The sequence below is a fragment of the Balaenoptera ricei genome, chromosome 6 (assembly GCF_028023285.1).
Source record: "Balaenoptera ricei isolate mBalRic1 chromosome 6, mBalRic1.hap2, whole genome shotgun sequence".
NCBI classification, from domain to species: Eukaryota; Metazoa; Chordata; class Mammalia; order Artiodactyla; family Balaenopteridae; genus Balaenoptera; species Balaenoptera ricei.
Genome location: NC_082644.1, coordinates 114,938,785 through 114,962,443, shown reverse-complemented (window position 1 = coordinate 114,962,443; position 23,659 = coordinate 114,938,785). Strand labels below are relative to the sequence as shown.

Sequence of the window (23,659 nt, the reverse complement as noted above, 5' to 3'; positions counted from 1 at the left end):
CCCTCCCTTCCTTCCTTCCTTCTTAGCTCCTTTATGCCAGGTGCTAAGTTGACAGGGGGTGTCTTTGCTCTTAGGCGGTTGTCAGGTAAGGAGGCATCCAGAAAATACAATAAAGTGTTACAAGAGCTTTAAATGGCCAAGAGAAGAAGGATTGCGTCAGGGCTCATGGGAGGAAAAGAATCTGGATGGTTCTGTGCCAGTTCCCGTCCATACCTGCTGCCTCATCTATGTCTGAACCACAAATAACAAGTTATCAAGTGCTATGTGCCTGGCAATATTCTACAAGCATTGGTTCATTGGATCAATAGACACCCCTGTGATAGAGGTGCCACTTTTACCTTCATGTCCAAATGAGGAAACTGAGGCTCAGAGAGGTAAAGTCATTTGCTCAAAGTCCCACAGCTGGTAAGTGGCAGGGCAATGATTCAATCTGAGGTCTGCCTGACTCATTGCCCATTCTTGTAATCATTGGGCCATATTTGTTTATTCAACAAATATTTTTGCATTCTGACTATGTGACAGGACCTGTTTTAGGTGCCAAAAATATGGCAGTGAAGAAAATTATTAAAAATCCCCTCCCCGGGATTTCCCTGGTGGTCCAGCGGTTAAGACTCCACTCCCAGTGCAGGGATCCTGGGTTCGATCCCTGGTCGGGGAACTAGATCCTGCAAGCCGCAACTAAAGATCCCGCACGCCGCAATGAAGATCCTGCGTGAGGCAACTAAGACCCAGCACAGGCAAATAGATAAATAAATAAATATTTTAAAAAATCCTCTTCCCCTTGCAACATTCACTCTGGGAAGAGGACAAGTAATAAATATATAATTAAACAAACAAGATAATTTCAGGTACTGAGAAATGTTATGAAAAAAACTAAGGCAGGGTAGTGGGAGAGAGAATCTGGGTGGTCAGGAAGCCTCTCCAAAGAAAGGCCATTTGAGATGAGACCTGAATGCTAAGGAGTCTACCAGGTGGATATTGGGAAAAGAGTGTTCCAGATGGAAGGAACAGGGAATGCAAAGGCCCTGGGGTAGGAGTGAGCTGGGCACATTTATGGAACAGACAGATTGGTGTGGCTGGAAAGCAGTGAACAAGGAAGAGAGAGGGAGGTGATAGTCACATAGGGCTTAGTAGGCCAGGCTAAGGAGCCTGAATTTTATTCAGAGAGCAATGGAAAGCCATTGGAGGGATTTAAGCAGGAAGGTGATGGGATGTACTTCATGTTTTTAAAAGATCAATCTGGGACTTGCCTGGTGGCAAAGTGGTTAAGAATCCGCCTGCCAATGTGAGAGGACAGGAGTTCGAGCCCTGGTCCGGGAAGATCCCACATGCCGTGGAGCAACTAAGCCCGTGCGCCACAACTACTGAAGCCCACGCGCCGAGAGCCTGTGCTCTGCCACAAGAGGAGCCACCGCAATGAGAAGTCTGCGCACCACAATGAAGAGTAGCCCCTGCTTGCCGCAACTAGAGAAAGCCTGCAGGCAGCAACGAAGACCCAACGCAGCCAAAAATATAAATAAATAAATAAATTTATTTTTTAAAAAAGTAAATAAAAGATCAGTCTAGTCTATGGTTTCTCAACCTTGGCACTACTGACATTTTGGGCCCAATAATCCCTTTGTTGTAGGGGGCTGTCTTGTGGATTGCAGGATTTCATCAGCATCCCTGGCCTCTATTACTAGATGCCAGTAGCACACTCCCAGCTGTGACAACCCAAAGTGTCTCCAGAAGAAGTCAAACGTCCCCTGGAGGGCAAAAATCCCTCCTAATTGAGAAAGACTGCTCTAGACATAAGAGCAAAGAAGGGTTAGGATATGTTGCAGATTGAAAGAGTCTGCAGAGATGTGACAGCTACATGCAGTACCTGGTCTAGGACCAGATTCTGTGCTGGAGAGGGACCAATGCTCTGCAAGGTGCTATTGGGTCAATTAATAAAACAAGAGTGTGAATGGTAGGTTAAAGGAAAGTATTGAATCAATATTAATTCTATCTAAGTTGAAAACTGAACTGTAGTTATGTAAGGGACTATCCCTCTGCTTAGGAAATACACACTGAAATGTTTAAGGGTAAAGAACCATGATGTATAAAATCTACACTCAAATGATTCAGAAGAAATTATATACACACATACATATACATGTGTAAATGTTTTACATATATACACATACATGTGCATGTGCGTGTGTGCGTGTCTAAAATCCCATACTATGTGTATATATCTATATATTCTTATTATATATGTGTATATAGATAGATTCCTATGATATGAAATATAGTTTAATCTGTGTAAAGGATATACGGGTGTCCTCTTTGTACTATTTTTATTCTTGCAAACTTTCTGTACGTTTGAAATTATTTCCAAATAAAAAGTTTCAAAAATTGTTCATAAACACGATGGAATACTGCCCACCATAGAAAGGAAACATGTAGATACACACAACACCTCGGAGTGTGTGCTGAGTGTGCTAGGCGGGACGAAAGAGTGCACATTATATGACAACTCCATTTCTTTGCAGCTTAACAACAGGCCACAAGGATCTTTGGTGACAGAGATTAGAATAATGCTTACCTTTGGGGGGAGGGGGAACTAGGTGGGTTTCTGGGGCTGGAAATGTTCTGTATCTTGATCTGGGTGGGTGTTATGTGGGTGACTACATATATAAAAAGTATCAAGCTATACATTTAAGATTGTGCAATTTACTGTATATAACTTTTACTTAAATAAATATATAAATAGTAATAATAAAAGATCACTCTAGCTCCTGTGTAGAGACTACCATAGTGGTCCAGACAGCAGAGAAACTATTTGGGAGGCTGTGTCAAAGACAGGGGTGACAGGAAGGGAGTATCAGCCTGGGGGAGCCACAGGTGGATTGAAATGAGAGAAAGAGAGGTCTTGAGGGTGAGCTCTGGTGAGCCGACTGGGCGGTGGCACCAGTGACAGAGATGAGAGGTCTGGGAGAGGAGCAGGACCGCTGGAGCCCTGCCCAGTCCGCATTTCCTGGGGTCCTGCAGAAGTTGGATTTCCCTTCACAGCGGCATCCTGGTCACCACCAGGGGGCAATGGGTTCCTTTGTGACCGGCACGGCAGCCTGAATCCTGGAGAAGAACTGTCTGCCCCTGGGAGCGGCTGTGGAGCATGGTGCCCGGATGGCCTCCAAGCCACCAGGACACTGTGCCCCTTGCAAAAGAATCTTGAAGGATGGGGAGGGAAGGAAATTAAATCCTAAAACCCTAGAATCTGAAAACTGTGACTCCAGCCCTTCCATGGTCCTCATGTATGCTCCCAGTGGAGCCAGGTTCCTTAAGACGGTCACAGGGTCTTGCTGCCGGTGCTGCCCCTCCAAGTCGCCTGCCTCAACTCAACCCCAGCCCCACCTCGGGGAAGACAGGGGCTTCCTGCAGTGCGCCCTCTCCCACACATGCTGTTTCTTCACCCTCTCTCCTCTGGGCATCTTACACATCCCTCAGGGATCACTTCCTCCAGGACTCTTTTCTGACCCAAAATCTGGGTTTGGCTTGCCCCCTTTACTTCTCCCATCATACCCCTTTCTCCCTAGATTTTATTAGTTAATCTACCTGTCTGACTGCTCAGCTCATCTGTGGCTCGAAAGCAGGGCAGGGCCTGGAACGGGCTTCCAGAGTATACGTTGGATGAATGAAAGAACAAATGAATGAGTGGGTGACTCTAAGGTGATAAGACAATAGCATCTCCATTAATCCATCTGGTGTTTTAAATGTGGATTCAAGTAGGGGCACTGCCACTTATGAGCTGTGTGACCTTGGCAACCATCTTAAACTCTCTGGGCTCTAGTCCCCTCACCCAGTTATCACAGTTATTGAACAGATTCAGTGATAGGATGTATGTCAGTCCCTTAGCTTAAAATCTGCACATAGTATACACTCAACAAAAATAAGACGATTTTTGTGTGTGTGGTTTAAAAATGTAAGTACATGCACACGTGTGTATTTAATTATATCTGTTTGAGTAGGCTATATCATAAATTGTGAGCTAACGCCAGCAGTGAAAATGGGAGAACAAGGTAAAATTTTTTCACTTTGTACTTAATATGTTTCTGTAGTTGAATGTTACATTAAACATGTTACAAAATTTAAATGAAAAATAAAATCCAATAAACATATGAGAGAATACTCAACATCATTACTTATTAGTCATAAGGGACATGCAAAACAAAACCACCAAGAGCTAACCCTACTCACTACCAGAAAGGCTAAATTAAAAGGCTTGACCACACCAAATGTTGGCAAGAATGTGGAGCAACTGGAACTCTCATACATTGTTGGTAGCGGTGTAAATGGTACAGCCATTTTGAAAAAATGTTTGACAGTTTCTAGTAATAGGCATACTTACCCTATGAACCAGAAATTCGACTCCTGGCTATGACTCAGTCAGCAGGAGAAAAATATATGTCTACATAAAGACTTGTATGCAAGTGTTCACAGCATTTTTATTTATAATAGCCGAAACCTGGAAGCAACCCAAATGTCCATCAACAGGAGGATGGGTAAACACTTTGTGGTGTATCCATACAGGGGAATGCCACATAGCAATAAAGGAATGAACTACTGATAGAGATAACAACATGGATTAATCTCGGAAACATAATGTTGAACACAAGAAGCCAGACACAAAAGAACATGTGTTGCATTGTTGTTGTTTAATTCCATTTATGTGAAGTTCTAGGATAAACAAAACTAACTTATGGTGATAGAAGTCAAAATAGTGACTTGGAGACTGGCACAAGAAAACATTCTGGGGTACTGGAAATATTTTGTATCTTGATCTGGGTGATGGTTATACCCATGTATACATGAATAAAAATTCATCAAGCTGTGCACAGATGTTCACAGCAGCTTTAACTGGAAACAACTCAAATGGCCATCAATAGGTGAATGGATAAAAAACTATGGTACATCCACACAGTGTAATACAAGACAGCAATAAAAAGGAATGAACTATTAATACACACAACACCATGGATGAATCTCAAAATAATGATGCTGAGTTTTTTAAAAAGTCAGACAAAAAAGAGTAAACTGTATGATTCCATTTATATATCAAATTCTAGAAAATGCAAACTAATCTATAGTGATGAAAATCAGATCAGTGGTTGCCCAGATGCCTGGCAGGTGGGAGAGGGAGGGAGGAATTACAAAGGGCCAGAAGGAAACTTTTGCGGTTGATGGGTATGTTTCTTATCTTTATTTTGGTGATGGTTATACAGATGTATGCATATACCAAAAATTGTCAAATTGTATGCTTTAAATGTCTGCAGTTTATTACACTTCAATAAAGCTGTAAAAACATAAATAAAAAACTCATTGGGAATTGTGCATCTGACATATGTAAATTAGGCTTCAAGAAATAAAAAAGAAGAAAAGAAACTGTACTTCTGACCCTGTTTCCCAGATTGGCACTTCCAGCCTCATCTGGGTCCCATGGGATCCTTCTTTCTCACCTGAAGAACCCCCCCCAGAGAATTTCAACAAATCAGCGCTCTGCAGCTCAGCTGGTGCCCCTGGGATGCATGGCTCTTTACAGCAAATCTGTTCCATCCCTCACAGCCCAGCTCAAACCTTACCTCCTCCACCAGGAAGCCCTCCTGCCTCGTGCCACAACCTCCCAGCTCAGGGCTTCCCGGGCCTTTGGCTCAAAGCTCTGTCATGTTACCTGCTACTGTCCACCTTGTACCATCAGAATTAGAATCCAGTGTAGACCACCTATCTTCCACACGAGATGCTGACAATCATCACGAGAGCAGCCACCATTTGATGGGCATGCCAGGCTCTGGGCCAAGCGCTGTATGTACTTTGTTGATCTCATTGCCTCCCTACAACAATCCCTACAATGATAGGGATTATTAGCTCCATTTCACAAAAACTGAGGCCCGGGATGGTGAGAGCCAGTTGGAGCCGGTCCTCATGGCCATAGGAAGGTTGAAGAATATCTGTCTGCTCACCGCGAGGGCAGCCACGGGCTTTCCTGGTGGGCAGAGAGGAAAGATTTGGCACCTTGGAAGTTCTTCAAAGTGACAGGAAGACAGCTTAGAGGGAGAAAGTCGCCCTGTACTTTATTTTTATTTATTTACTTTTTTTTTTTTTAATTTATTTTTGGCTGTGTTGGGTCGTCGTTTTGTGCAAGGGCTTTCTCTAGTTGCGGCAAGCGGGGACCACTCTTCATCGCGGTGCGCGGGCCTTTCACTGTCGCAGCCTCTCTTGTTGCGGGGCACAGGCTCCAGACGCGCAGGCTCAGTAGTTGTGGCTCACGGGCCTAGTTGCTCCGCGGCATGTGGGATCTTCCCAGACCAGGGCTCGAACCCGTGTCCCCTGCATTGGCAGGCAGATTCTCAACCACTGTGCCACCAGGGAAGCCCCTATTTACTTTTTTAAAGGAAGACTTTATTTAAGACTATTGCAATAGGAGTTATGACTATTGCAGTAGGGCAGAGAGATTGGGCTCAATTCCTGCAGGTTACTTTATTTTAAAATTTTTCTTTATTTTTAACTTAATTAATTAATTAATTAATTAATTTAATTTCCCTGCAGGTTACTTTAGGCCTTTTACCTTAAAGTTTTCCAGAGCAGGAAATCCTTGGAAAAAGTAGGTAGCATGGGTAGAGAGCAGGCACAGGAAGGCCTTTTCTAGGGGCTTTGTATTCTTATTAAACTGCCTCACATTTATAGACATAGGCCTTTGGCAGAGGGGTGGAGCAGGAAGGCTCCTGATTAAGGGGCTCAGACACCTTGGTTCTGCCTGGCTTTGCCAGTGGCTAGTTGGGGAGTAGTGAAAATTTCTGTGTGTCAGCTTACCCATCTGTCAAATGGACCCAGTTTTGTCCTACCAGTGGGGAGTAGGGCTTTGGAGTGAAGGAGACCCGAACTGGAAAGCTGGCTTCCCGACTTCTCACCCTTGTGACTGACCTCACCTCTCTGAGCCTGTGTTTCCTCATCTGCAAAATGGGGATAATATTAGTGCAGCCCTCGTGGGACTATCGCGAAGATAACACATCCAAAGTCCTGGCCCCTTGCCTGGCACGTAGGGGTCACTTGGTGTCATGCCGATGTCATTACCATCATTATTACTAGGTGTCAATGCTAACGTCAGCTTCACTCCCTCGCCAGGGAAGGTTCGGAAGGTTCGAGCCTAGTTAGTGAGACAATGTATCTTAAAACCACCTGGAAAACTGGTCGGTACTTCTGCAGTCAGCAGGATCCTCTCCACAACCATCTGGGCAGCAGAGGGGTCTCAGCCCCGGATTTGGGGGCAGGGGAGGAGTTTGCTCCTGTGTAGGACTGGCCATCCCAGTGGAATGCTTGGCATCCCTGACCTTCAGGAACTAAATGTCAGTGGACCTCCTCCCGCACCTCCACGGACACCAGACATAGTAATAATGAAAAACACCCCCTTACACATATTTCCAAATGCCCCCTGGGAGGAGGTACCACCCCTGCCGCTGCCTCCTGGCCCAGAGCTCCCCGCACGAGTGTGCAGGTCAAACCTTATATAAAGGTGTCTGGTGGACGGGGTGACGCGGCCTGTATCCAGCCCATGCTGCACTTGCCAAGCCGTCTAGGGCCCTGGCACGAGACTGCCCTGGCCTGTTGTCACTGGACTTTGCTAATTCTCACAGAGGTGCCGAATGGGGTAGGATGGCGCAGTCCTGAAAGCTCCCTGCCCCTGGGTCCCTGACCAGTCCTTACTCATGCATGCATTGGTGGGGCCCACACCAAAGCCCAGCTCTGGGCTCTCCCCATCAAAGCTCTCTCCCCCTCCTCCACCCACCTGACTCTTGGGCCTCCTCTGTTCCTCCATGTGCAATGGCTTCTGTCCTCCAGGCTGTGCCCCCACAAGGACGTCTCAGTCAGCCCTGATATACTCAGGCACTCAGAACCCAGGATTATTCTCATTGTATCTGGAAGACCCAGAGGACAAAAATCAGCAAGACTTAAGGGAGAAGGGAAGGAGGGCCAGACTGGGGTGGAGGTGGCCCCACCCCGAGAAGCCCCGCCCAGGCTCACCGCAAGCAAGCTTAATCCCTCGGAGGGCTGGGGAGGCACGGCCAACACTGTCATCCGGGCCAGGCTCTGAGTCACCAGTTGGTGAGAGGCAGCCTTGGCCCAGCAGGAAACCAAGCTTGACATGGAAGGGGTTGGGCGGAGGTTGGTGGAGACTGAAACCCCTCCTGGCTGATCTTGGAGGAACTGGGGATGACTATCAACGCTGGCTCAGCAGCCAACATCTCTCAAGGACTTGCCAGGAAGTCAGGAACTGGCCAGGCTCAGGATCCCTGCGCTTGGGGGCTCTCACTCTGGAGGGTGGGGTGAGATGGGAGTGTAGATTTGTGCACAAGTCACCATGACACAAGGGGTTCCTGACAAGGGACACATGACAGGCACGTGGCGAGTGTCAGGGGGATTCTGGCTGCTACAATCATTTCATCAGGGCAATTTGTCACCATGTGTCAAAAGCCTCAAAAGGAGGTTTATACCAGCCATTTCACTTCTAGAAATATATCCTCAAAAGATGATTAAGAAAATGTGTCCAGTCATAGGTAAATAGTTTTTTGGGTCATACAATGGAATATTAATTATATGGCCATTAAAATTAGTAGAATAAACAATTTATTCTTCAATTTATTTATTTATTTATTCAATTCTTTTTAAATTAATTAATTAATTATTATTATTATTATGTTTTGGCTGCATTGGGTCTTCATTGTTGTGCACGGGCTTTCTCTAGTTGCAGCTAGTGGGGGCTACTTTTCATTGTGGTGCGTGGGCTTCTCATTGCGGTGGCTTCTCTTGTTGCGAAGCACGGGCTCTAGGCATGCGGGCTTCAGTAGTTGTGGCACGTGGGCTCAGTAGTTGTGGCTCGCGGGCTCTAGAGTGCAGGCTCAGTAGTTATGGCACATGGGCTTATTTGCTCCGCAGCATGTAGGATCTTCCCGGACCAGAGCTCGAACCCGTGTCCCCTCGCATTGGCAGGTGGATTCTTAACCACTGCGCCACCAGGGAAGTCCCTCATAAGACATTCTTAAGTGAAAAACAAGTGGGTGAGTAAATAGTGGGTGTAGTGTCTGAGAACTAGATGAACGCATGGGATTGGGTTTGGAGGAATGGTAGTGTTTAGCACGGTATATGATTGTTCTGACACTGGCAGAGCCGTGTGTGGGCCCTATCTTCACCTCTTACTTGTTGTGTGACCTTGGATAGGTCACTTCACCTCACTGAGACTGAATTCTCTCTCCTTTAAGATGAGCGTTCCCTCAAAGGGCCTCCTTCACAGAACTGTAGTGAAGATTCAATGAGGCAGAGGGTATAAAGCCCAGAGCTGGGTGCAGCATAAGCCTGCAATGAATGGGAGCTTTTGTGGTCTTCATCATCTACTTGTTATTATTTCTCACTCCCTGACTATTTGCTGGCACTTCAACACCCCCTTATCTGCCTTTGGTGCTGTTGGGTCCAACTGGGAGTCGTGACCTGTGGAGGTGGTGAGCAGCCGTTTCTGGAGGAAGGCAAGCAGAGACTCTGTAGAAAGAACCATGCTATCAAATGGGGAGTGAAGTGGGTGTGGCCACGGCAGGCATGCACATAGGCAAGTCTATGAACAAGCCTGCTGAGTCCCAGGCACCAGGTGGGTGCCCACCATCACATTCCCCTCTAGTGCCCACGACTCACCCAAGCTACCATTACATCTGACACTAGGGATGTTGTGTTGAACGAGGACATTCCCTGTCCTCAAAGAGGAAGAGCTATTTAAATGAGTAATCACACACAAAATAATTATGAATATGCTGACTGTGAAGGAGGGAGTATGGGGCAGTGGGAGAGGTGGGGAGCTGAAGGGTCGTTTTAGCTGAGGTCTGAAGGATGAACGGTGCAGGGTGGGGCAAAACGGGGAAAGAGAATCAGTGTGTGTGGAAGCCGTGACGCAGGATAGACCATGGCTAGTTAGTGGATGTGAAAAGTCAGTACAGCGAGAGGAGGGCAGAGGGACAGAAGAGATGCTGGCAGGAGCCCTAAATGCCATGGTTAGGGTCTGACTTTATCTCCAGGACAGTGGGAGCCACAGGTTTTATTTCTGGCCGCGCGGCTTGCGGGAGCAGGATCTTAGTTCCCCGAACAGGGATCGAACCCATGCCCCTTGCAGTGGAAGCGTGGAGTCTTAACCACTGGACTGCCAGGGAAGTCCCAGGCACAAAAGGTCTGAAGCGGGGGAATGGCATGGTCATCTTTGTGTTCTAGAATACAGCTGGCTGCCCAGCAAGGAACAAATGGGAGGCTGGAGGCAGGGAGGCCGAAAGGGCTGGGCATTCAACCAGGTTGGTAGTCACGGGGCCTGGACTTGGGTGTGGCGGGGGAGCTGGCCACCGGAGGAGCAAGAAAGGACTTTAGCTGCCGGAGGCCAGGTGACAGATGGAACGGACTGTGAGCTGCCTCTCCTTCCATCACCCAACAGTTAATAAAGAGGGGAGGTCCGGGCGGGGTGCCAGGGTCCCTTCCGAACAACGGGCCATGCCAACTGGATAAACAGTGGTGGACACATGATATTCCTTAAAAACAAGATCCTGATTCACTCACACCCCCTGTTGTTTACCAGAGGTGTTTGTTTTTTTTCTCCTGGGCTATTTCAGGTCTGACAGGTTTGTGGGGAGGGAAGAGTTGGGGCTCAGAGCCAATTGGGAGGGAGAGGGACTAACAGGGCAAGGAAGGGACCTCCCCCTTCTTACAAGACAAGGAAGGAGCCTCGCCTGGGCCCAACTATATGTTCTGGGGCAAATCCCTTCCCTTCTCCAGGCCTTTGTCCGAGCTCTGGCTCTGATCTTCTGGACCCTCCCTTTCAAAGTAAAGTATTCTTCTTCTTCACCTTTGGGTTCTTGTTTCTAAATGTGCTTTAGGGTGGGATGGGGTGGGGCAGCCCTGCAGGGAGGCAGCTTGGCAGAAGCCACTTCCTGAAGGACTGATGAATCAGGGTCTGTAGGTGGCATCCTTGGCCTGGGGGTGGGGTGGGGGAAGGCAGGCCCAGCATGTTGGCGGGGTGGGGGTGGGGCGGGGAACCTTCCCTCTCTGCTCCAGATCTGGACCATCTGGACCATTCCTATCCTTTGTCCACATGCCTGTTATCTTCCACCAGGCTCTGGGGCCTGGGCCAAGGAAAGGGTGTGGGAGAGCCTGGTGGATAGAGATGGCACCCAGAGCCCTAGAAAAAGAGCAGAGACAACCCCCACCCCGCAACCTGCCCCTGCCTTGCAGAGTTGAGAAATCCTTCCTATAGAAAGAGCTCTAAAAAGTTAATAAGAAAAAAGATAGACCTTCCAATAGAAAAGCAGAGGATATGAATAATAATAATAATCACCCACAAATAGCCAATGAATGTATGAAAAGATTCTTTAATTTATTCAAAACTAAAAACTGAACACTGAACCAGCCTCAAGTATAAGGGCGGGGGTTCCCAACCTTTTAGCGTTGAGAAACTCTCCTGATGTCTAACTTCCTGGGACCCCTTCCTCTTCCTCATATGGTGCCGATGACTATAATCCTTCTTCTTTCCTTTAAAATAGAAATCATTCTTCCCCCACCCAAAGATTATAATTGGCCTGGCCTGATTTATTACCTTAAAGTAGTGGAGAGTTGAGAACTTCTAAAGAATTTTACGATCTTCCCAGAATAAAGTTAAAAACCCCATGTTCTGGATGCTTGGGGAGCCTCCCATCTCGTCCCACCCATCCATGGCAGGGGACCCTCTCTCTTCTCCCCTGCAGGAGTCTGGGAATAGCCCTCAGGCCTTGGGGCCCATAAGGACTCATCTCCCTTGCCTTTTCTCCCACTGTCACCTTTACCTGGCATGACCTCTCCATGCCCACCTATCTATCTAGTGTTTAAATAAGGATTGCTAAGTGCATACAATGGAATACCATCTTTTAAAAATCCTCACAATTGGTGATTCTTCCAACGAAGTAGTTGCGAGGAGGCTGTGAGATGAGGCGGGGAACATCTGGCGTGGTACCTGGATGTGGTACCCACTCCATAAATGGTAGCTATACCTGGGTCTTCATGGAGCAGACTTCTTGCCAATCAGGTCTCAAAGTGTCACCTCCTCCGAGAGGCCCTCCCAGATCACCTTCCTAGGTGGCACCCCCCCACACACCTGTCACTCCATCCCCTCGTCCTATTATATCATCTTAATGCTTAGCACTCCCTGAAGCCATCTTATTTGTTTATTATCTTTCTCCCTCCAGCTCTGTGAGCACAGGGATCTTAACTATCTTGTTTACTGACGTACCCTCAACACCTACAATAGTGCCTGACGTAGCAGGTGCTCCGTATATTTGTTTTTCATTTTTCAAATTTATTTAATTTTTTTGGCCTTGCTGTGCAGCTTACAGGATCTCAGTTCCTCGAACAGAGCCACGGGCAGTGAAAGCCCGGAATCCTAACCACTAGGGCACCAGGGAACTCCGTTTTTCATTTTTATGTTTTTATTATTTTTAAAAAAATTTATTTATTTATGTTTTGGCTGCATTGGGTCTTCGTTGCTGCGTGCGGGCTTTCTCTAGTTGCAGTGAGCGGAGTCTACTCTTCGGTGCGGTGTGCAGGCTTCTCTTGTTGCGGAGCACCGGCTCTAGGCGCGCGGGGGTCTACTATTCGGTGCAGTGCGCAGGTTTCTCTTGTTGCGGAGCGCCGGCTCTAGGCGCGCGGGCTTCAGTACTTGTGGCACGCAGGCTCTAGAGCGCAGGCTCAGTAGTTGTGGCGCACCGGCTTAGTTGCTCTGTGGCATGTGGGACCTTCCCGCACCAGGGCTTGTACCCATGTCCCCTGCATTGGCAGGCGGACTCCCAACCACTGCATCACCAGGGAAGTCCCTGTTTTTCATTTTTAAATCAACTTTATTGAAGTAGAATTTACATACAATCAAATGCACCCCTTTTAAGTTGTATAGTTTGATGAGTTTTGACAAATATGTACACCTGTGTAACCGTCAAGGCAAAGACCATTTCCATTCATCTCAAAATTTTGACCCTGATTTTTTTTGCAGTCAATTCCCCTCTACCCTGCTACATTTTTGTGTGTGTGAATTGAACTAATCTTGAATTAGAGGGGACTGGCCCCAAGGTCTGGGGAGAGCTATTCACATGTTTACAATGCCTTTCCACTACTACGATCTTGTTTGTCTCACATGTGAGGCCATGGGTGCTCAGAAGGGCTAGGTGGTGACATGTGACAGAGGGTCTTCAAAGCCAAGAGGGAGAGCCCCCTGGGCTAGGGGCCTGGCACGCTGGGAAGTGTGTGGGTGCTCCAGGCTCACAGGCCTGTGTGCACCATGGAGCCTGGCAAAAGGCTGGCTTGTGGCCCCACCTCTACCCCAAATGGCCCAGGCCTCCAGGCCAGCTGAGGAGATGCCCTGCGATGTTCAGATGTCAGCTACCTCCATCTACCCACCTCCCAGAGCAGAGCAGGCCTTTCCAGTCCCTATAGTTTGGGCCATGGGAAAAAGGAAATAAGGCTAGCAGCACCACCGGTGGCTCAAAGAGAACCAGACACTGGGTGTCAGCAGACTTGGCCTCTGGCTGGGTTCTGCCTCCACCTTGCTGTGTGACCTTGGCAAGTCACTTTCCCTCTCTGGGCCTCAGTTTCTGTCTCTGTAGAAGGAAACTAATAATTTCTGCCAGCTTGACTTCAACTCCACCTGATAATTCTCTGCTGCATGAATACATTCTGCTCTTCAAAGCCTGTGCCTCTGCCTGTGCTTTCCCCACTCCCTGGAATGCTGTTCCTCAGTATCTGCTGTCAAAATTCTGGTTTTTCCAACTTGTAGTTCTGGCACTACTCCTTCTGTGATTTTCCTCAAGACAGAATGTTCTGTTCCTTCCTCAAGTTTCTCTATGCTCTCGAGGGCAGGGATTGTAACGAATAGTAGAATGGTGGGTTCTGTCTACTGAGATGACCCATCGTGTGCCAGGTGCTGTGCTAATCACTCTGCTATCTCATTTAATCCTCACAACAAAGCATCATTATCCTCAGTTGACGGATGAGGAAACTGAGGTTCACAATAATGCCACTTGTCCTGAGTCCCAGAGCAGGTAGGACAGCTTGCATCCTCTCTTTTCATCCCCAGCATCTTGCAAAGGGCCTAGCAAGCAGGCATTTATCACTGAATGCATGAAGAGTGCCTAGATAAGCGGTCCCCAACATTTTTGGCACCAGGGACCGGTTTCGTGGAAGACAATTGTTCCACAGACCTGGCAGGGCAGTGCGATGCTTCAGGCAGTAATGGGAGTGATGGTTCAGGAAGTAATGCGAGTGATGGGGAGCAGCAGATGAAGCTTCGTTCGCTCCCCCGCCGCTCACCTCCTGCTGTGCGGCCCGGTTCCTAACAGGCCACTGGCTTAGATCACATTAGTCAACTTCAAACTTACCTTCTGTGGCGTTGACAGGACTGAAGCACCTGTGCTTAGTAAAGTTAATTTTTATTATCATTTTCTGCCTATGTCAGAGTTACAATAAGAGCTGTCCAATTACAGGGTGGGGCACACTGACAAGTTAAGTACTCAGTCACCGGAGTAAGCAAGCAGAAACTGGGTGACTCTTGGTATGCAGTACAGGAGGTCTGAGCATCAGCAACCAAAGGATGACCTCTGCTACCGCAGTCCATGATTTGGGGATCCCAGGGGTTAACCTGTCTCCCCTACCAGCTTGGGGTATAGTGTGGGTAGAATTGAAACACATTGCCCTGCTACCCGTGACCCAATCATGCCCAGCCCCGCAGGCCCGGTACCCAAAGTCCATGCTGGTCCGCTGGTTTTGAATCTGAGTCTTTTACAAACTGTAAAGTACTTTTTTTTTTTTCTATTCCTGACTTGCCCTGTCTCACAAGCCACTTCCCAACTGAAATACCCATATGCCGAGCCTGAGGAATGTCCGCCTGGCACTGGGACCAGGGGTGCCTTTGGGCCGGAGCGTTGCCTGCACCTCCCTTTTCCCTGCACTATTGTGCAAGATAGGAGGGCACACCTTCTGGGGCAGGTCGGCTCAAGGCCAGGGAACTTCCCGAGGGCTGGCGGCGGCGGGCGGGGCTGGGGGCAGGGGAGCAGGGGCGGGAGGAGTGTGTCTAGGCGTCGCCTACCGGTCCCCTACGTCCTCCTCGGCGTGATTCTCTTCCCAAGCGGGTCGGGCAGGGGGTGACACTCAGGCTGGAGCCCCCCAGGCACTCCCGTTCTTTCAGATGCCCCCACCAGCCCCATCTCTTTCTTCGTTTTGATCACGGTCCGGTGCGCCTCCCTCTGCGTCTCTCCTCGGTCTCCCTTTCTCCGACCTTCTCTTTGTTTCCGTCTCGCGGGCGGTCCCGGCATCCCCGGCCCCCTGCCCCTCCCGCCAGCCAACCCGCCAGCCCTCCAGCCCGCCAGCCTGCCAGCCACCGAGGGGGCGGGGCTCAGCTCCGGGGGCGTGGCCTGGCGGGGCGGGGCCGCGGGCTGGGGCGCGAGGCGGAGGCGGTCAGCGGACCGACGCTGCTAGAGCCGAAGCGCGAGCCGGGCGAGGCCGCAGCCAGGGGAGGCAGGAGCGGCGGGAGCAGGGCTGGCCGGCTCCATGGCGCCAGTGGCGCCCGTCTGAGCAGCGCGGGCAGCGTCAGGCGGCGGCCGGGTCGGGCCGCGGCTCTTATTCACCATGGGGGACGTGCTGTCCACGCACCTGGACGACGCCAGGCGCCAGCACATCGCAGGTGAGTCCCGCGCAGCGCAGCGCGCGCAGGGGGTCCGGCGGGGAGCCCCCGGCCACGCCCCCATCCCGGCCAGCCTGCCGGGGTCTCGGGAGAGTCAGGCCCCGGGCAGGGCGGGAGTGGCTGGGGACCAAGACTGTTGTCCAAGCTTGTTTCTTCTATGTCTGAGCGCCCCTTCCCGGCCCCTTCTGAGGCCGCCCTTCCCCCTCCCGGGGGAACTCGAACTCCCACCCACCCCTTGGAGCCGGGTCTCGTCGGATCCCCCAACACACTACCGCAGTCGAGCTATGGGAGGGGTCGCAGCCTCCCCTTAACCTTGGGTATCCCCGCCCGGAAGCGGTCCAGGCCCACTCGGCCAGCGTGTCCTGACCTTCCCTGGCTGTCCCAGTCCCCCGCTCGCCCTGGCCCCAGCCCCAGTACACGTGGCCGAGGCTCCCAGGGGATTGGCCCATCAAGGCCTGAGACTGAGCCTGGGGAGTGGGCTTAGGATAGATGGGATACACAGGAGGGGTGGGTCAGAATCCCTGTCCTTGGACTCCGGCACAGCAGGGTGCTTCTGCTGGCAGCTTGTTTAGGGGGCTGGTCAAGGCCGGAGCCCAGCCTCCTCAGCCCCCTCCTTCAGCCACCCCTGCACAGTGGCCACTTCTCAGAAGGGCAGCTGCCCCCTCCCCCCTCCCTGGGGAAGCCCAGGGACTGCAGCAGGGTCCTGGGTTCCTCCTCCCCAAAACTCAGAGAGTGGAGAGAGAGGGCTGCCTGGGAAACTCAGTTCTGCGTGAGGCTGCCTGGGTGGAACCCCAGCATCTGCTTCCCAGCCATGAGATCCTGGACAAGTCTCCTAGTGTCCTGGCCCCTCACAGTTTTCTCCTCTTCGAAATGGGGTGAATGATTTCTTCCTTATTAATAGACTTAAGTGAGCTAATTCACATAGCTTGCTTAGCACAGCCTGGCATAGAGGAGACCCCAGTGCATGGGGTGCTGGTCCATGGAGGATGGAGGGGGAAGCCTATGGAAAGAGGAGGCCATTCCTCTTGGCTGAATCTGCCTTCCTCTGTCTGGTGGACCCAGAGCACGGTGTCCGCCTACACTTACCATGATGTGTCCTGCAGTTCTCTAGAATTTCAGCAGCTGTGTTCTGCCACTCAGACCCCTGCAGAACAGGAACCAGGGGTCCCTTAATGCCGGGTTCCCACCCCAGCTGGGCACAAAGGTTTGTCCTGTGACTGTGGTCCTGGGCTCACAGCCTGAGATCCCACTTTGTGCCAGGCCTGGGCCCGGGCCCAGTGGTGAGGGTGATGAAGAAATGAGTCAGACCCTCTCCAGCGTCAGACCAGCAGGGGGTTAAGTCCTGGAATACTTGCTTGTAGGACAGGCCTGGACTCTGGGAGGAGGAAGGCCTGGGCGGAGTCTTCCTGTCCCCTCCCTGTTGGTGGCAGCCTCCTGGGGCTCTGTAACAGTCCATCCATTCACGACCTCCTGTTGGGGCCCCTCACCCGGCCTGGTTGGGGTGTGCTGCGCCTTCTTTGGTGGGGTTTTTCCTCCCTCCACACCCAGCTCTGGCTCTCCCCCTCTTCCCACCTCCTGGGCTGAGAACTGCCACTTCACAGGGGAGGAGACTGAGGCCACAGAAGGTGAAGTGTCCTTTCCTGGACAGGGTTGGGTTTGTTTTGTGGATGCCAGGCTCGGTGGAAGAGGGCTGTGCCCACTCAGAGCCTGCTGGCCTCTTTCTTCTTAACACTTCAGTGCTATTAATAGCCCTCCTTAAATGCCTCAAATTCCTGGTCCAGACTCACCTGAGGGGGCTCCTTCAGTACCAGGTGGGAGGGGAGGAAACCAGCGAGCCTCCAGCCCCCTCCCACAGAAGGGAGCTGCCTCGGAAATCTCTGTTGTGGGGAATGGGGGCGTGCTTTGCCACCTCCAGTGATCCTCGCATCCTCCTCACCCCACCCACGGAGCAGCTAGAGCAGCCAGCACTTTCCTGCAGGACAATTAAAATTCCAGAGCCCTTCCGACCCAGGGACCCAGGGCCGCCCCGTAGAGAAGTCAGCTGTGCTCCGAGCTCGAGGCCTGTTCCTGGTCGGGTTCTGTGGCTTGGCCAGTGGCTCCCGGGGATTTGCACCCGCCCTGAGGAGGTGAGCTGGTGAGTGCCAGCCTGCAAGTCCTGGCAGGGGTCAGGCGCGCTCCTGCCCATGGTGCTGTTTTGCTGTCACGGCGCCTTTCATCCTGGGATTTCAAAGCTCCTGGCAAGCAGGGGCTTGTTCTCACACCAGCGGCCCCATGGGGCTAGTGGCAGGATGATTCTCTTCCTTCTTTCATGAGGGAGTTTGTGTGGAGGAAGAACCCTGGCCTGGGAGCCAGGAGGCCTGCATAACCTCAGGCAGCTGCTTACTTTCTTCAGTCTGTTTTATCGCTGTGACTGAAAGGGTGTCTTCCCTGCGGACCATAGTCCCTTCCAGCTCTGAGGGCCTAACCATCCCAAAGTTTCCCCACAAATCTCCTCAGATTTGAGCCAGCTCAGGGTCCCAACATTGACTCCACGGCATGTTAGCTGGCATGACCTGGGGCCAGCATCTGAATCTCAGTGTTCTTATCTGTAGAATGGGAATAATGAGATAATGCAGGTCAGAAACTTGGCCCAGTGCTTGGGGCATAGTAAGTGCTTAGCAAACAACTGCCGTTATTATTGAGATTGTTCTTTACCCTCTGTTCTTGAGAGTGACCAGGTGTTTGGAGTTTGAAGCAAGCAACTGTAGCTGGGGTTTAGGTCCTGTTTCTCTGAGGTTTGTCCAGTCCCTGGGGTCAGGGTTGATGCTGGTTTCTGGGATGCAAGAATCCACCTGGGTTTTTAGAAACCTTGATTACCTTCTGTGTTGGCATATGTGTGAGATGGATGTGGGCTATCTGGAGTGGGTCCAGAGAGCAGTGAGGGGGGGACCCATATGACAAGGAAGGAACTAAGACGTGGAGAGGTGGGGGGGAGGGGTAGGCCAACTCACACCTTCTACCTGGCGCAGAGGCCAGGACAAGAACAAGAGTGGAAGTGCCCGCTGGCTCCTATCAGTGCTGTAAGAGGGGTTCTTTGCATGTGGTCTGAGCCACATAAACCAAGATGGAGCAGGTGAGGGAGTGAGCTCATTGTTGCTCGAGGTATGCAAGTAGGGGCTGGGTGCCGTGCCCTTGGCAGGAAACCTGGCCCTGCTTGGTGTGGGTCAGGGGGATGGGGGCTCTGCCTCAAGGACAGACTTGAAAGACTCAATCATTACTCCAGAAATTCTGTTGATCAAGATGAAATTGTGGGGGCCAAGGAACCACCCCCCCAGCACACACACACACACACACACACACACACACACACACACAGTGCCCTAAGGTTTATTATCCGAGAGCGCTCGTGCAGAAGTTTGCCAGTGTCTGTGCCCCTCCCTTCTGCCGGCCTCACCTTTCCCCTTGCTAATTCTTTTTTTAAATAGCAGCTTTATTGAAACGCAATTCACCTGCCAGCCAATTCACCCACTTAAAGTGTACCATTCAATGGTTTTTTGTATATTCACAGAGTCGTGCAACCGTCCCCACAATCGATTTTAGAACATTACGTCACCCATCAAAGAAACTCTCCACCCATTAGTAGTCACCCCCGCTTCCCCCTCAGTTCTTCCCAACTCTAGGCAACCACTGCTAATGTCGTCTGATTGCAAAAGTAACACACACGCAAGCAATGTGGGAGTGGAAAGTGAAAAAAGCAGAGCTCTTCCATCTTCCCTCCCTTCAATCCCACTGCCCGGAAGAAATCCCTCAAGATTGGTGTGTCACTGTTTCCAAACGCCCATCTCTGTGTACATACACATTTAACTCTGTTTATAGAAAGAGGTCCAATTATATGTTTCTGTGGTTTGACTTGTTTCACTCAGTATATTGTGGATACCCTTCCATGTCAGAACACGTGAGTCTGCCTTCTTCTGTGGGTGGGTTTCTTTCTGTGCGTGACGAGGTTTATTTACCCAGACCCCTGTTAACCGACATTGGGTTGTTTCCAGTGTTTTGCTAGTAATCACGGTGCTGCCCGAACCTCCTTGCACATATCCTGCACCAGGTTCCGGTGACAGAGCGGCCAGAGAGCAGTGAGGGGGGGACCCATATGACAAGGAAAGAACTAAGACTTTTTATAAAATGGAACTCCTGGGTCACGTTTTGATGTGTTGACACAGAGCCTCTGAAAAGACTGTAAACATTTGACACTCCCTCCTGACAGCATGTGGTACTTCAGTACCAAGTATTATCACCCCTTTTGACAATCAGATATGAGAAAGGGGGTATCTTTTTAATTTATTGAACAGAATAATTAATATCTTTCCTCCAAGTTGATTTTAAAAACCTGCCTTTCCTCATTCGGGCAGTGGTTGAAGGTCCCAGGAGTTTAGGGGTGGAGGGGTCCGCATTTGGCCGCGCCCCTGCCCAGGTGCTTGGCTTCCTGGATGCAGCCGTGGGCTTTGCAGGGAGCCCAGGCTGGCCGGAAGCAGTGCTCCCCCCTCAATTCCCCCCCCCCCCCGCCCCCTGACTGCTGCCCTTAGCCAAGGTCTGGGTCAGCCCCTGGGGGTAAAGCGTCTGGGGATTCTGCCCTGCTCTTGTGTCGTCTTACATAACGTGCTTTTGTTGGCGTTGACCCTGCCCTCCCCCTCCATCCAGCCTCCACTCGTCTGTTCCTTTCCCACTGCTGGGGCCTGAGCTCCGGCCTCGCCTGCTCAGAGCTGCCTCCCATCTCACCCCTCCATCCTTCCCACACATGCTGCCAAAGAGACCTTTCTAAACCCAAACTGGGCCATGGGCCTCCCTTCCTGCCGCCTGAGGAACGAGGTTTAGAGACAAAATTAGGAGTCACTCACCACCATCCTGCAATAACTTTATTCTTTCGTGGTATTTCCCTTCTGTGTTTATTACACATTGCTGAGACCATGACTCAATTTGTGCCTTGCTCCTTGCACTAAACGATTCATAATAAACATCTCTCCCAGGTCATTAGACCCTCCCTGGAAGCGTCCTCCAAAGCTACATCTTGTTCCACCTGAGGCCATCCATGCAGACGTTTTTCTTAGCCTTTCCCCTAATGCAGGACATTGCCATGCTCCAGTGTGACCAAATAGGTGGTTTTCAGGGGCACACTGAGTCACTGTGTTTGTTTCCTTTCCCGCTCTGGTCAGCTTCCCTGCTGAAGAAAGACTCATCCTCTTGCCCTACTCCCCCTCCCCACCCCCCAGCCTGCTTCCACCAACCTGGGCGTTTCAAGGCAGGCCCGTTCCTGGGAGGCCCGGACACCTCTGAGCATCTTTCTTTGGGAGCGGGCTCAAAGGAGCGGCCGTGGAGCTGGGGACACGGACTGATGCCCATGGCGTCTGGGTGTGACCGCGTGGGTCCTGCCGCTTCCCCAGCCTGCAGCCTGCACGGAGTCCACTGATCTGTCTCCTGCCTGAGGATGGTCGTTGATGGAGTGCACCCCACCCCCACCCCACCTCCAGCTCTGAACCTGTAAGATTAGCCATTGTTTAACCGAGCACTTACTCTGTGCCAAGCCTTCCTTTGTTTCTTTGTATCTGCACCCTCCACCTCCCTCCCCAGCATTTTACAGGCCGTGGTTAGGGGCGCGGGGGCAGAGCAGGTTAGTGGCAGGGGGACGGCATGGAAAAGGCCCCAAACAGAGGCAGGCGGTGGGGAGAGGGAGCTGGGAAGGGGAGGAGCCGAGTGGGAACAGCGGCATGTGTCAGAGGTTGGGTTGCGCAGATCTGTCCTCCCGTCGTTACTCGGCCGGACTCAAGTCTGCCTTTGGCCGGTCCTGCCCTCCTGCCGGCGCCCCCTCCTCCTCCGCAGGCAGAGCTCATGACTCACTCCAGCCCGGGTCTCCTCGTAGCATCCTCCTGCGGTCGGTCGCAGAAATTCCTGAGCTGCTTTTCCTTCCCCTGCCCCACCCCCACCGACTTCCCTGCCTGAGGAAGAAGGGTTTTCTGTCGAAGGTGCTGGGCAGAGTTTGAAGGAAAGATGAAGGCAGATGCCTAGGTTTAAAACCCTCGAGGGTGGAGCAGAGCCATGCCCCTCTTCTGATTGAATCTTAGGGCCTGAGTCATGGAACACTGTAATCTTCTGATCTCCCAGATTTTAAAACTGGAAGAACAGGAAGTGCCCATCTCTCCAGGGCACCTGGTTCCACCCCCTGGGAACCATCTCGGTTTTTTTTTTTTTTTTTTTACCATCTCGGTTTGAAGGTGTGCTACCTCTGGCCCACAGAGGTGAAGGGACCAGCCTGGTGACACAGTGGCTAGTAAGTTAGAAGGAAGCAGGGAGTCCAGAGGTCTGGGCAAAGCTGTGCGTTCAGACTGCTTGGGTGCGAGTCTGAGCTTTGCCACTCAATGGACCGGTGTTTGGGGACAGGTTGACCACGCACTCTGAGCCTCAGTGTCTTCCTTCCGTTAAAGACGATGAGACTGCTGGCTTCTCAGGGCGTAGAATCAAGAGTGACAGCCCCTGCACAGTGCAGCACGGGGCTGGTGAGTGGTGAGAACACAGCGCGTGGTAGCTCTTATCATGGACACTACCTGGAGGGAGATGGGCCAGGTCTGTCCTGTAGCCTCAGGCATCCAGCCCCCTGCCATGTGTTCCAGGAAGTTGGCATGCCCCAGGTTGAGGAGCACCAGCCTGTGGCCCTGGACATCTGCAGCGGTCAGCAGGCACCTGGAGGGTGGTGAGACGGGCTGTGGTTACACAGGAGAGTCAGTCAGCAGCATTGCCTACTCTGTGTCTGATGTTGGGCAGGGCCCAGGAATGAAGGGGCAAAAGACAGATGGGAACACACACCACCCCCCTTGCCTGGCCACGTGTCCAGAATTATATGCTTGATCTGGGTCTCGAGCCTGGTCCTGTTGACTGTTTGCTGTGTGACTCTGAACCAATGGCTATGCCTCTCTGTGCCTTATCTTCCCATCTGTGACCCCCAAAGCCAGTATCTACTTATGGGAGTTCTCTGCCTCTGAAAACCTTTTCCTAGTGGTCTTAGGTACCTTCTAAAGGCAGGGCTGGGTGGGTTTGGATGTAAGAAGTTGAGGGAGAGGGTTGCCGTCTGCATCCCTGTGAGAGCCTACAGGCATGTGATGAGCTCTTGCCCCAGACACACTTGGTCATTCTTTTATTCATTCAGTCAATAGTTACTGAGCTCCTACTGTGTGCCAGGCACTGTGCTAGACACCAGGGACACACTGATACCCAAACTCTGACACAGCCCCTGCCCATGTGGCGCTGCCTGTCTGGCTGTCCCTCTTCAGGGTGAGGAGTGTTCTCGGGGGCGGGGGGCGGGGGGGAGACCTTCAGCAGGAAAGTGTGAGAGGGCAACTGGCCCAGTGGGTGAGGGAGGGATGGGGTGAAGAGGAGGGAGCCACATAGGCTGGCCCTAAAGAAGAGGGGACTTTGTCCTGAGTGTGCTGGGGAGGCCTAGGAGGGTGGGTGAGAGGGGAGCCCAGTGGTGAGAGGGGCCCAAACCAGTGTGGATGGGGTACAGTCAGGGGACGTGTGTGTGTGTGTGTGTGTGTGTGTGTGTGTGTGTGTGTGTGTGTAGGGGTGATGGAGCAACCAGGCCTTGGTGATGGTGATGTGTGAGGTTGGGAAGATCTGGTGCCTGTTCTTGGCCCTGTGGGATTGATGGACTCCCCATAGGCTGTTTTATTGAGGTAGTCAGGGGTCCTAGCTGCCCCTGCTCCCATTCCTTTGATGACAGGAGACTCACTCTCTTCCTCAGCAGCTCTGAGTATGAGAACCTTTGCTTCCAGGGGCAGAGTGGGAAGAGGGTGGGCCTGGATTCTGAGGACCTGGCTTCGAGATCTTGTCTCAACTGCCCCGTCATTTGGCAGGTGCCGTCCCTTCCCCTGGCCTCAGGTTCCTCATCTGTAA

The 23,659-nt window shown here is 51.3% G+C and overlaps 1 protein-coding gene and 1 long non-coding RNA gene across 3 annotated transcripts in view; both read left to right on the top strand.

The window, feature by feature from the left end:
• LOC132367383 (uncharacterized) overlaps positions 1–1,561 on the top strand; it is a 29,608-nt gene extending 28,047 nt beyond the window's left edge. For both annotated transcript variants that reach the window (XR_009503772.1, XR_009503771.1), the window contains exon 4: positions 1,234–1,561. This is a non-coding gene — a long non-coding RNA (uncharacterized LOC132367383). The remainder of the gene's footprint in view (positions 1–1,233) is intronic.
• Positions 1,562–15,511: 13,950 nt separating this feature from the next.
• The window catches only part of NIBAN2 (niban apoptosis regulator 2), a 50,626-nt gene continuing 42,478 nt past the window's right edge, over positions 15,512–23,659 (top strand). Inside the window, exon 1 of the mRNA XM_059925667.1 lies at positions 15,512–15,739. Coding sequence (XP_059781650.1) covers positions 15,685–15,739 — 55 coding nt within the window. The 5' untranslated portion in view covers positions 15,512–15,684. The remainder of the gene's footprint in view (positions 15,740–23,659) is intronic.